General features: G+C 36.1%; 1 protein-coding gene across 1 annotated transcript in view; it reads right to left on the bottom strand.

Annotated features, from left to right (window-relative positions):
* Positions 1-15,000, bottom strand: part of LOC106868905 (uncharacterized) — a 666,050-nt gene that overhangs the window by 197,475 nt on the left and 453,575 nt on the right. Inside the window, exon 5 of the mRNA XM_052974592.2 lies at positions 5,670-5,797. Within this exon, the coding sequence (XP_052830552.1) occupies positions 5,670-5,797 (128 nt within the window). The remainder of the gene's footprint in view (positions 1-5,669; positions 5,798-15,000) is intronic.

Genomic DNA, 15,000 nt, shown 5'->3' with positions numbered 1-15,000 from the left:
CTACATGCAAACGTTGGTTTTATTGTAGTATAGACTTAGTGTTTGGGAGTGTGCGAGTTTGATGACGTTGTTGTTAAAATGTATGTATATGTGTGTTGCTAGTTATCTTAGAAATATGCGTTTCGCTTGAATGTGTGCTGTGTGATTATATTTGTGTTTCTGTTTTAGATTTGGGCATTATTTTTTGGTGTGCATGAATGTGAGTTGAGGCATGTTACTTTGTAGCATAGTGCACTGTAGCAATATGGATGTATTGGTGCCCTTCTGCTCACTTATCACATAAGTGAAGGAACGTTGTTCTCGTTGCTCATTCTGCCCACGTTTTTTTTTATGTCCTGTACCAATATATGCATGTATATATACATATATATGTAGGTATGTACATATATGTATGTATATATACATATCTTTATATATTATTTATAGTATTATATGATTGAACGCCACGCATCCTTTTCCAAGTTTTATCTTAATACTTATGATGCACACTCTTATACTATCTCATTCCTGTCTGTCTACCTCCCTGTTTAGTTTTTCTTCTTTTCTATTTTTCTCTCCCACCCTTTCCCTATTCTTCTCCTCTCCCCTTCACCATTCTCTCTCTCTCTCTCTCTCTCTCTCTCTCTCTCGCTCTCACTCTTCCCTCTTGACTCTCTTGTTACTCACACATGAACAACGACCATTCTCTCTTCCACTTCCTTCCTAAGACAAGACGTGCTTTTATCTGTCTCTTCTCAAAACTCGTTCAACACTTCACGTCGTCTTGACCTAGCAGCCCTCGCCGTTTGTTCTTACTGCTTTGGTCTCACTGTCCTGTTTTTGTTATCACTTTCACCCTCCACAAAAAATCCCAAATATTATTTAATTTGCTTTGCGGTAAGGACTGTTTTAACGAAGTCGCGTCTTGTCCTTACCTTCGAAACGCAAAGTAAATAAAGCAGGGGACAACTGATGAAGGGAATGTTCTTTATGTTGCATGTCTCGATTCTCCGTTTCTCTATTTGTTTCTTTCATAGTTCGAAAAAATGTTCGTTTTCTATGTTTTTGTTTTTTTTATGTTTTCGTTTCTCATTCTGTCCACATTTTTTTAATGTCCTCTACCCATATATGCATGTATATATATATACATATATATGTAGTTATGTACATGTATGTATGTATGCAAATATATATATATATATATATATATATATATATATATATATATATGCGTTTATTATCAGTCGGTATATATTCTTTTCTACTCTAGGCAGAAGGCCCGAAATTTATGGGGGTGGGGGTGGGAGGGGCAGTCAATTAGATTGACCCCAGTATGCAACTGGTATTTAATTTATCGACCCCGAAAGGATGAAAGGCAAAGTCTACCTCGAGGAAATTTGAGCTTAGAAAGTAAAGACAGACGAAATACCGCTAAGCATTTCGCCCAGCGTGCTAACATTTCTTATTTCTTTATCGCCCACAAGGGGCTAAACATAGAGGGGACAAACAAGGACAGAGAAAGTGTTTCAGTCGATTACATCGACCCCAGTGCGTAACTGGTACTTAATTTATCGACCCCGAAACGATGAAAGGCAAAGTCGATCTCGGCGGAGTTTGAACTCAGAACGTATCGGCAGACGAAATACCGCTAAGCATTTTGCCCGGCGTGCTAACGTTTCTGCCAGCTCGCCGCCTTCCTGTCTGTATATATTACATACATAAAAGTTCTATACATGTCTTGGTTTCAAATTTTGGCACATGGCCAGCAATTTGGGTGAGGTGGGTAAGTCGATTATATCGACCCAGTGCTCAACTGTTACCTATTTACTTATTTTATCGAGCCTAAAAGGATCAGGGGCAAAGTGGACATTGGCGGAATTTGAACTCAGAATGTAAAAACAGACGAAATGCAGCTAAGCAAGAAATCTACTAGCTTGCCGCCTCAATACATACGTACATATATTACATACGTACTTACATGCTTATATATATACATCCAGCTATTCTGATTATATGTCTGTGCACACGTTTGAATGTGGTGTGTGCCAGAGGGTTTGCAAATCCAATGGGGGTCTTAAAAGACATGTTAGGATCCACAATGAGCAGAACTTACTTGCAGGTATTGGTAGTGCAAATCAGAGGTGCAATCTGTGTGGGTGTTTTTTCAAAACACTGTCTGGTTTAAAAAGCCAAATCAGACGCCATGAAAGGGCTAAGGTGTAGGTGCAGGAGGTGGTCAAACTCTGTTTTAGGAGTAGACAACCACCATATATATATACATATATACAATGTGAATTTGGGTGCGTGTTTGTGTGCTTGAGTCTGTGTTGTTATGTGTACATCTGTGAACCCGTGCGCGCGCGCGTGTGCTCTAACGATGAGGTTTCTGTTGTAGACTCAACTGAACTACCAGGTTCATTTAATTAGCATCTAAGTGAATGACCATTCCATCGACCTTGGTCTCGAGCCGAAGCAGCATGAGACTGTGACAAGTCTATCCTGTTTTAATTGCAGGTGTAACTCATCCACCAGGCTTCATCAAAGTCTCTATCAATCCAATTTCCCAGAATGACTCAGTCAAACTGACGCAACGGTGAAGGGTACGTGCCAAGCTATCACACATGGTGAACGAAATCGGGATCTCATATTTGCGATTCAAAATTCGTAACTAGTAAACCACATAATTTTACATATTAGCAAGCATCTCTCTCTCTCTCTCTCTCTCTCTCTCTCTCTCTCTCTCTCTCTCTCTCTCTCTCTCTCTCTCTCTCTCTCTCCTCTCTCTCTCTCTCTCTCTCTCTCTCTCTCTCTCTATATATATATATATATATATATATATATATATAACAATTAGAAAATGGAGGATAATATGCTGAACCCAACTACTTGCAGACGGAGTATCCCGTTGAATTCATTAATTTAATTCGTAGCGAAAATGACAAAAAAAAGAAAGAAAAAGAAAGAAAGAACCAAAGCACAGGTGTTCATGACAGACTATGTTATTTTGCCAACCTGGTTTACATATAGAAGTACAAAGTACATAAGGAATTAGAGGATGAACAGAAGTTTAATCTTACAGCTGTTTCGGCCTAGTTTTAGCAAGCCCCATTCTATCCGAATATTCCCTCCCAGCAGTATACTGGATAGATACTATCCCTTAGTGGGTTGAACCCCCAACCCCTAACTCTCTCACGTTATATATATATATATATATATATATATATATATATATATGTATGTATGTATGTGTGTGTGTGTGTGTGTGTGCATACGTGTATTTGTATGCATCTATATACATATAGATATATGTACACACACACACACACGCATTCAAGCATCCATTGGTACATACAATATACACGTATACATTATGCAGAACGACGTTCAACAACACGAAAGCTACTATTCAGCGATTCTCTATTAGCTTCCATTAACACCTGATAAAGCAATATACTTAGTACTGCTTATGTGTGTGAGTGAGTGAGTGAGTGTGAGTGTGTGTGTGTGTGTGTGTGTGTGTGTGTGTGTGTGTGTGTGTATGTGTGTGAGTGTTAATATATGTGTGTGTACGCGTGAATAAGCGTGCGGCTTCGCGTAGATGCGTGAGCTTATTTGTTTATGCGTGTGCCACACAACCGCCTACAAACAACACGCTGTAGACCTGCCCACTAACTCAACTTAATTCGAAAATACATATTATCTTTGCCAATATGCATGCACCACTACTACTAACTATGCTATATCTCCAATTAATCGACAATCTTGGCGACAAATGAAGTTGATTCTTTCAGTTACTGTTTTTTTTTTTTTTTTACCATAGCACGAAAATCAAGTTATGTGAAAATAAATTTAATTATCTTCTTCTTTAGATTAAGCGCGACAAATAGTCTACAATTTTTAGAGATGGGCGAGGAGGATGTTGCAACATAAGTACATATATTGTGTTAACAATAGTCTGTTAATGTTATTTTCCGACAGAAAGCGGTGAGCTAGCAGAATCGTCAGCTCGATGGGCCAAATGTTTAGCGGTAATTCGTCCGTCTTTAAATTCTGAGTTCTAATTCTGCGTGGTCGACTTTGCATTTTTTCCTTTCAGGGTCGATAAAATTAGTGCCAGTGAAACACTGGGGTCTGCGTAATCAACTAGTCTCCTCCCACAATATTTCAGGACTTGTGCCTAATATCAGAAAGGCTCATAGAGTGTTGTCAAGCGTTCGTATCCGTCTATCAGCCGGTTAGACTGGTCGGTGGAAGCTCCATTTGCCTTTCTATTTTTTCGATACTTTTTATTACTTACGCATGTTATGAAAATACCCTCTGTTCCTTGTCTTTGCATCATCCACAATGTTTTTTTTCCGGATTTTGTGGCGAATAAAGAAATTATTATTATTATTATTATTATTATTATTATTATTATTATTATTATTATTATCATTATTATTATTATTATTATTGTTGTTGTTGTTGTTGATGTTGTCAGAACTGTTAGCGCGCCGAACAAATGCTAAGCGGCATTTTTTTCACATCGGATTTTGAACTTCTGATTTCAAATTCCATCGTGCTCGCCGGATCTGATAAAGATCCTTGGATCCATGTAATCAACTAACCCCTCTCGTAAGAAGAAGATTACAATGGAACAAGATATTTGGAGGACATAATGGTAAATATAGTTTTTACATACACTGTATGTCTTATTAAACAATGGGGTGAGCACGATTTTAAATGCTTTTGAGCATTGTGTCTGCTCGATCAGAATTGATCAAGGTTAAGGAAGAGCAACAAGTTTGTGATCTGTACAGCGTACCATAAATAAGACATTTTTGTAATAGTTAAATACTGATTTCGGCAAGGAAAGCTTAACTGACAAGATTTTTGTTTCATTTCGAAGTGAACTGACGATGTCTGTTATAAATAAATAATAGAATGTCGATAGGTCTAAAGGAAAAAGTTCGAATAGGACCCATGAGATTTAATAAGAACTTAGTGATATAGTATAATAAAGTTAAGTACGGTTAATGGGCAAGTAAAAAGAGGATTTTGTAAGCAGCATAATGGCCGAAGTACAAATGATGAGAAACCGATTTTCTCTACGATGCTTCTGCTATTCTAACTGCAGTAGCAAAATCTAATCAATGTAAGAATGATGTTTTAACCATACACTTTTCATCACGCAACAATACCTAATAATTCTTACTTTATCTTGCTGTTCAGTTCCCACGTTGTCAGCAGAGTTTTCACATCATCTCTCATTGGTTCAGTGTTTGAGTGTTTCATTATTACATGAAAATGTAATTAAACTATAATACGGCCCACAGCAATACTTTCCTTATCACTATTACCACTAAGAATTCTATAATTTCTATCTCTTGAAAAACAAAACAAAAACAAAAAAAAAACCTCTTTTTATCCACAACATAACGAAATATGCTCTTGAATATCAGAATATAACAGATGTACTGCTGTTATATATATTCCGTACATAATGTTGAAGCTTACACGCTGAGAGAAAATATTTGTGGTGTGAAGAGAGTAAACGCAAACAATCTGTAGAGCCACTCATAATCATATTATGACAACCTTAGAAATCTGAAGACATTTACAATACTTTCCTATAAAGGTTGCTCATAATGTGAAGTGGCTTGGAGTGTTAGTGTGCATTGTACAATGTAGTATTTGAGTTGAGTTCTTACCAAATGGCATCAATCATATCCAGTCCCATTTCCACGCAGCACTTGGCGTGGTCTGGCCTGGCTTCCGGCAGTCCGCTCACACAGTAATAGCAATCACCTAGGATTTTGATGCGTAGGCAGTTGTTGTTCTGTAAAGAGAAATAAATAACGAGAGAATGAGTGTGTCTGAGAGAGAGAGAGAGAGAGAGAGAAGGAGAAGGAGGTAGAGAGCGATACAAGCTGATTTCTTAAAAAATAATGCTTACAATATAAATACAATCACTGCAATAGTATCAACATTAGGTAACACCGTGACACGTCGTGCCGCCATGTTAGATAAGAATCAGTTTCTCTATAAAAAGCTCACACTTCATTTCTGCTTATCCCTCAGCAAAGTATTTAACAACTCATTTCAATTTATTATTGCTCATGATTCAGTTTGACCAACTTAATTAGTACTCATAATCATTGTTGTTTAGGGAAAATTTATGTTAGTAACGTGTTAACTGCATCAGCGACCAGATCGTAGCGAAAGGAAAACTATTCAGGGAAAGCGATTCAAAGAGAAGCACTCATAGAGAGTGTCGTTGAAGGAGACTAATTTGTATCTGTTTTCGGGATTAGTACATATATATATATATATATATATATATATATATATATATATATATATATATATATATATATATAATAGTGTGCATTTAAACACAAGAGAAACTACCTTTCACAGGTAATTTTACACGCTAGAAGAAGCAGTCAAAACCAAAACCACATTTAAGAGCAATTTGAAGGGAATGAAAAAAAAAACAACTTTTATCTTGTTATTTTTTTACGGTTATACCTAGATTTCAAATTTTATTTAGCAATTAAAATAATTTGTTATGCGAAATTCTCATCAGTAACCGCACCATAACATCAACATATAATTTATATATATATATATTCTAGAGATAGTCAGAAGTTTCAAGAAGCATGAAACAGATAAGCCTAAGGTATTATAGTAAACGCAGCAGAGCTGAATTTAGTAATAGCAATTGTACGAATGTACTACTTCTCTGTTAGTTGTTACTTGTAGTGGAGGTCTTGTGTGGTTCACTGAACTGAGAGTAATACTGTTGGGAACCTGGTATGACTGGTAGAGTCGGACGTGGCGGCAAGTTTAAACAAGAAAAACTAGGTTAAGCACGACCACCCGAGCTTCATCATTTCAACGACAAAATAAGCAATTGATTTTAACTTTTGAGCTGTTGGAGGAGGGCAACGCCAGACAGGCGAGCTAAGAAGGCGTAAATGAGGCTACAGTCGGGTCATTACCAGTCTGTTGTAAATTATTCATTTTGCACTGCCTGTTTCATTCAATATATGTTGCAGGGCAACTTTTGAATATAAAAGAGGATAAAGCAATACCGTGGACAAGTGTGTGAACAAGTAATTATGAGTGAAGGATAAATCGTATTTTATACAAAGCTAGTGTCTTTGACGTATGATACTAGGAGTCCAGCCCGTAGCCATTCCGTATTTACGAGACTCGGCTAAAAAGTTCATAGGTTGAGCAAAAATATTCTCATGGATTGTGACCAAATGATGTTTATTTTTCATCACAATCAACACAATTCTTACATAGGTGTTGCAGTGCTTGGATTCCATCGATAAAGAAACTTTCAACTTGTTGGTCAAAAACAGTCATCAACAGCATGTATGAGGTTATCATCACTGCGATACTGGGTTGCCAGTAAAGTGTTTTTTCATGCTGGGGAACAGATCATGGCCAGATGGAGCCAAACGAGGAGAAAATAGAGGCTGATCAATCAGTTCAGAGACACAGTCATGCACAGCAGCCATTGAACCGAAGGACTTGTGTGCTAGAATATTGTCCTGATGAAACAAGACCTCTTTCATTACCACATGGTGAATACGATCAATATTTTCCTCGGTGGTGACAACTGCAGGACGTCCAGACCTTAGGAGGTCATCGTCAAGTCTCTCCCTTCCCCTCCTAAATTTAGCTACCTACTTTTACACAAACTCTTTTACTGAAGGTACTTGATAACACCACGATGCCAAATTTTGTCGATTTTCAAGAGAAATCGCTACTCGTAACTTTTGAAGTCTTCTTTGTACAGTCAGATGTGAGTTTACCGGGAGAGAAACAATGAAGTTTTTAATAGTAAAATGATAAAATGTAAGTTAAAAATTGAGGAAATACTGTATCCCCATACAGTATTGTGTGAATAAACCAAACTGGGTCTAAATTGGAATAGAAACCGACACTGCCTACTCAACTGACCGGGTATTCGTCAGCCAGTTTACAAGCTTTATTTATCCGGCGACTAAATATTCGTTTCTTTCCAACTAACACCAAGAGAAAGTTGGGATGTGGGTTAGAGTGAAGAAAAATGGCGGCTTCAGCTGTTTGTGCTGAAATATCGATTATGTAATTTAAGAATGGTTATTCGGAAAATCTACTGTCTTTCTGATATCCTGTAATGATACTTCACTTTTATTTAATTCATCAACAAAAGAGGATGTTGAGAATCTAATATCAGTTAATCATTTGATTGCTACTGATAAACTGTAGCGTTGAACTGGTTAAAGTAGAATAGTTCAAGATCTTCAGATAATAATGAGCTTCACTTTCGGATTTTAGGATTAAGCTTTTCTGTAAGTTTGTGTTTCTTGTTAAATTCCACACAGCAACATCACTTGTGATGCAAACCAGTTAACAGTACATTGCTCTGCTTTGCCAAAAATAGAATCAACAATCAATTATGGGAAGTTTTGCCCAAACTTAGTGCCGTAACCAACAGAATATATCAAAATAAGGTATTTTCTAATAGAATACTCATTAAAAGATAACTTAATATTTTCTTAAATTGTTGGGTATGGAGGATGAGACATTGTCCATAGACATCGTCGGTCCTCGGAGACTGGTGAAATTGATTTCGTTCATGTTCAGGTCGAACCATTGCAAGTCAACATCAGCCGTAAATTTTCATAGGCATAGAAAAAGTTCTAGCGGGTTGATATTCTGGCAAGGAAGGGATAAGAATGGTAATTTGTGAACATACTTGGAGCTTGCACACAAGTGTAATAACGGAGAGGGAAGAAGTGAATGAGGAATGTATGAGAATGCCATGAGCCCAACCAGCACTGAAAGTAAGACGCTTTGGAGTACTAGTGGAAATGGCAGAAGGAGAAGACAGCGCGCCTTGCGAACCGCAGTTTATTTATTTTTATACATATTTCAGTTAGTATGGAAGGCAGTGTTCATGACCCATTGCACTGCATCCGGGACTGCTGGGAAGGCGGAAGGAAGGTGTCCTCAAACCGGAATACGGTCTCTGACGCAATGCCGAGTGGTGGCATTAAACCGGTCAGCGGACTAAGCCTTCTATCAAAGTAGGCTATAGCAGGATTTGAACCTAGCATGACGTTCTTACAGTTCGACCATTTTACCGTCATAGATTGGTCTTTTTTTTTAATCTATCGAGAAAGATGAAAGTCAAGTTTTATTTTGGCGGTATTTGAACTCAGAACCTAGTGAATCGATACAAGATAACACGACGCTTTCTGCTCGACATTTGGGTGGAATTAATTAAAAAAAATTATGAAAACCTCGTATTGTGTCGTGATTAAATGTAAAGTAAATGGGAAACGAATACTTAAAAGATGATTTAATTATAAGTATACATAGTAGGTACTGGCGTGGGTATGTGATAAGAAGCTTGCTTCGCAAGCACGTACTTCCGGCTTAAGTTTCACTACATAGCAACTTCGGCAAGTGTCTTCTAATATAACCTCGGGCCAACCAAAGCCATGCGAGTGGATTTAGTTGACAGAAACTGAAAGAAGCCCGTCGTATGTATGTATGTATATATATATATATATATATATATATATATATATATATATATATATATATATATATATATATATATATATATATATATATATATATATATATACAAGAATAAGGGCAGAGAATCGTCAATTAATAATAGAATTAATAATTAACAATTTTGCCAAGTAGTTCAGTATGAAAAAAACCTTTATCGGTAAAACTATTTATCATCATAAATATACAGGGATTAGCAATTGAGAACTCAATTGCTAATCCCTGTATATTTATGATGATATATATATATATATATATATATATATATATATATATATATATATATATATATATATATATATATATTTCGTTTTTGGATTTGGTTTGCAAGATTTTTTATGTGATTTCGTGTGTTCAAGCATATTCTGTTGTGTCTGGGGAGAGTCATTTTCTTATTGTGCCTTGAAATTTAACACACTCACCGGTTTGAGGATACCTTCCTTCCGCCCTCCCAGCACTCCCGGAGGCAGTGCAATGGGTCATGAACGCTGCCTTCCATACTGACAGTCAAGACTACTGATAAGGTTGCAGGACGCAACGAAAATTTTAGGAAAATAAAAAGAAAAATAAGTGGAAATTTTACCGGTGAGTGTGTTAAATTTCAAGGCACAATAAGAAAGTGACTCTCCCGAGACACAACAGTATATATATATATACATATATAAAGTTAAATACGTAAACAACGAGAAGAAATGGAAAACAGGACAAGTAAACACAGAGAAAGGACCCTTCATCATTTGTCGGTTGTCTAAATTTAGGACTTATGGAGGGTCAAAGTTGGGAATGATTTTGTTCCAAACTTTGGCCCTCCACAAATCCTAAATTTTATTGTAGAATTTATGGGAGCAACTGACTTTGAAGACTCATATTGTCGTTGACTGCTCGAAATAAGGAGTTGATAGACAGCCTACAACTGATGAAGGGTCCATTCTCTGTTTTCCACTTTTTCTTGTTTACGTATTTAACTCGTTATATATATATATATATTTATATATACTTGAGTATATAAAGGTTAGCAAAACTATACAGAGTTATACTACCAGTGGGCTAGCATGTAAAAAATGTCAATAGACAACATATTCAATATAAACTATAAGAGAAATTATCCATAACAGGTAACTTCTACACGCTAGAAGGCAGTCAAAAACGACCGAAAACCACAAAATTTAAGTAATTTCAAACGGAATGAAAAAATAAAAACTTTTACCTTATTTTTTCCTTAAAAATACGAAAAACGTTTTTATTTTTTCATTCCGTTTGAAATTACTTAAATTTTGTGGTTTTCGATCGTGTTTGACTGCCTTCTAGCGTGTGGAAATTGCCTGTTATAGGTAATTTCTCTTATATTTTATATTGTATATCTATATCTATATATATATATATATATGTGTGTGTGTGTGTGTGTGTGTGTGTGTGTGTGTGTGTGTGTGTGTGTATTCTAGCAGAGATATCCGGCGTTGCCCGGGATTAAAATGGCAGTTTGTATATAATATGATATAGTTATGTTGAAACAGGTAACATGGGAAAGTGCAGCATTGACAACAAAACATTTGTGGAATAAATGCTGGGCTAATTCGACTAAGCAACATGCTATGCGTCCGTTTGGAGTACTTCAGGCCTTAACCTGTCATAGAAAATTGGAGGTGGGGGTTATGTGATTTTTGAACGCACCGAAAAGCGGTGAGTGAATATACTGTCTTTTGCAGCAGTCAGCACTATGTCTAACACGACCCATCATCTGAAATTTTAAGACTTCCTTCGGGTTTGTTGTCCTACATCACTCATAAAGTATACTTGGAGAAACTATGATTGTTCATTTGTGGGTAACAGAGAACCAATGAGGTGATAGACTTGTCCTTGAACTTTGACGTTGGCTTAAATTCATGTTTATATACTTTCTTAGACGCACCAAACGATGTTATTTGAAATGCAGAATGGTATTGTCTGATATTGTCCGGAAAATCCTTTGACTGGATGGAAGTGCCTTCTAGAAGATGCATAAGGGGTTGAGAAGGAGCTGGTAATGCGGCAATGTTACCTGGCCACTTGTTTGTTTCATTTAAAACAATTTGTTTCATTTGAAAAACGATTTGTTTCATTTGAAAATTTTAAAGCACTACAGAAATGACAATTTGTGTTTAGCTTGGCAGTGTATTATTTGCATTATTATATGATCGAACTCACGCGTCCCCTTTGCAAGTAAGTTTTAACTTTATTTTCTGACTCTATCTATCTGTGTATCTTTCTCCCCCTTTCATCCTTCCTTCTGTTGTTCTTCGCCTCTCTCCTTCACTACTACTTCACTCTCTCTTCCTCCCTGTCTCTCGTTGCTCACCTATGTTCAACTTCATCCCCTTTTTTCTCTCTCTACCACTCTTACTCCTTACCCCTCGCTGGTCACATGTGACCGGCTACTGCTTTCTTCCTTCTCTTGGCCACTGTCAAGCTAGCACGAACTTTCTTCTCTCTTCCCCCCACGTTCGTCACATCACAGCGTTCAGTATACAGATATTTTTTTCACGTCTGGCCTACAGCCCTTCTTGTTTATTTTCACTCTTTCGTTTTTCTGTCGTGCTTTCTGTTCGCCACTAAATTCCTCCGCATTACAAATTTAATTTAATTTGTGTCTACGGGAGGAGCTATTCTAACAATGCGTCCTGCCCTAAATCTTCGAAACGCTTAGTTTAGAATAGGGGCAGCTGATGAAGGAAATATTCTCTATGTGGCCTGTTTGTTTTCTGTGCTCTGTTTATGTTCTGTTTTTCATTTTGTCCACGTTTTTTTGTGACGTCATGTACCCAGATATGCATCTGTATATACATGTAGATGTAGGTATGTACATAGATGTATGTATGTACATACATGTAGGTATATATGCATATACTCACATATTATTTGATATATATATATATATATATATATATATATATATATATATATATATATATATATATATATATATATATATACGTATATATGTGTGTGCATGTGTATGTATGTGCGCGCGCGTGTATTTGTACCTCACCACCGTTTGAGAACAGGTGTCGGTTTGTTTACGCATCTGTAGCGTAGCATTTCGACAAAAAATGACTGATACAATTGGAGCCATGCTTTAAAAAAAATTTTTTAATAGTCGATTCATTCGACTAAAAAAACTTGAATCCGATGCACCAGCAGAGCCCCAGTCAAACAACTGAAACAAGTAAGAGATAGACTCACACACACACGCACACACACACACACACACACACACACACACACACACATACTCTCTTCGCTTTCAATTATATATGTGTGTGTGTGTATGTGTGTGTATGTCTGTTTGTATTTGTGTTCGTGTGTGTGTGTGTGCGTGTATGTGTTTAGCTGAATTAATATGTTTTCGAAAAATGGAAATTTGATTTGGAGGCAATAGTCAGCAGTGGTCTTGTGTCAAATGTTTATGGCCTGTATTTGACCTCAGTAGCGCACCATTCTCCTATTCGCTTCCAGATAGATATAGACAAGTTAACATATACAAAAATCGAGTAATACAATACTGACAAGCGTAATTCGCATAACTAGATCTTAAAGAATTTAAAGAGGAGAGTGACAGGAATTGAAACAAAGAAGTCGACGGATTGTTCTAAGTGCCGAAAGGGATGAATTCCGCAATTTTCAAATGGATTATTAAAAATTAAATTTAGTAAACATTAAGAAATTCAAAAGTATTATCGCCTAAACATTGGCCCTAATAATACAGGCTATACTTCTTATTCTAAATTTAATCGCTTTTTAAATCCAACTTAATGAATGGCTAGAACCAAATTGGTTAGACAAAAATTGTGATGAGAATTTAAGAAGTAAAAGAAATGAAAATAACTTCCTTGTTAAGCAGAGGTTTTCACTCTAAGGAATGTACTACACAAATGTTATTAGTTCGTATTCAAATTAAAGGGCGGAACAGCTCCCTTTATTCCTTAGATATTACGATGTGTTTTTCAGTTGGATTGTGATCTCTTTACTTCGACTTCTACAGATTTCATGAATATTTCTAAAGAATATTGATCAGAAATTTCTGAAAAGCGGTAGGAATAATCTGCAATACACTTCAATATTTCTTCAAAATAATCAGAGAAAAAAGATAATAGCGAAAAATTAATTGGACGTTGGATAGAAGTAAATGTTATTCACAATTTCCAGCATTTGGTTACAAAGTATTCCCAGTGTCTATTGAGATTAGTCAAGAGCGATTTAATTGCTATTTTTTATATTCTTTACTTTATTATTCTTGTAATATTTGGAAAAAATAATAGTAATATCGATTTCGAAAAACGAAAAAGAAAGAAAAGAAAGTGAATGAATGCATTTACTTTTTATTCAGGGCGATTTATTATTAATTTTCATTAGAGAAATAACTACTTTGATTAAATTTGAAAATAGAATGATTGGTTAGCATGAAGCAAAATGTATTGGCGAAATATTAAAGATTGTCTTTTATATTCTGCGGAGCGAAAGAATTTAATTCGGTTAACCAGAACTGCAAAAATAAAATACGTAAGACGGACACAAATCTACAAAACAATATCCACAAGAAATTCTTTACGCATATTTAATAAACAGTCGATAATATATTGTTTTGGAATATGTTGATTGAACGTGAGGTCGATGCTGATCATATTCTCAATCATATTTAAGGATTTCATATTTTTAAGATATTGCAAACGTGTGTCAATTGGTAACTTATTCATTCGTTCGTATTTTCTGTGATATTTATAAATAAACTAGAAATATATCCATGGTAACGAAATTTTGGGAATTCCGAGTGTTGAAAACGGCATGGTGTTTAATATATGGATAGAAACACACTTAACTGTAGCCAAGCCGTTTATTATTATTGACCCTTTGCAGCTATCCTTCGAAGGTATTATTATTATTGCTTTTGTCTTTGCGCCTACCTTCTGTAGCCACGGTAACAATGTTGTTGTTATCATCGTTGTTATTGTTACTTCATGGGTTAAAGTAACTGCTGTTGTTTTTGCCTCCGGCTACGCTAATTTCTGTAATCACACAAAAAAGGGATAGGATTGACAGATAGTAACTATTGTTGTTAATATTACTTTCTGTTGGCGGCGAGCTGGAAGAATCGTTAGCGCGCTGGACAAAATACTTTAGCGGTATTTCGCCCGTCGCTACGTTCTGAGTTCAAGTTCTGCCAAGGTCGACTTTGCTTTTCATCCTTTCGGGTTCGATAAAATAAGTACCAGTTGAACACTGGAGTCGACTCATCGCCACCACTGCCCTTGTAGCAAAAAAAAAAATTGAAATAGTTATTATTACTTTCTGTTTATAGTAACGATAATCTCTCATGTACCACATTTATAAGAAACTCCCGTTCGATTCTCAGTTGAGTCTGTGGTCATGCAATTTTTACGTGTTCAGGACATATTCCACGATAATTTTTTTCTTCTTGACTCA

The sequence above is a fragment of the Octopus bimaculoides genome, chromosome 18 (genome assembly GCF_046866305.1).
Source record: "Octopus bimaculoides isolate indiv1 chromosome 18, ASM4686630v1, whole genome shotgun sequence".
Taxonomy (NCBI): domain Eukaryota; kingdom Metazoa; phylum Mollusca; class Cephalopoda; order Octopoda; family Octopodidae; genus Octopus; species Octopus bimaculoides.
Note: the sequence above shows the minus strand (reverse complement) of the source record. Positions and strands in the feature narration are given on the sequence as shown.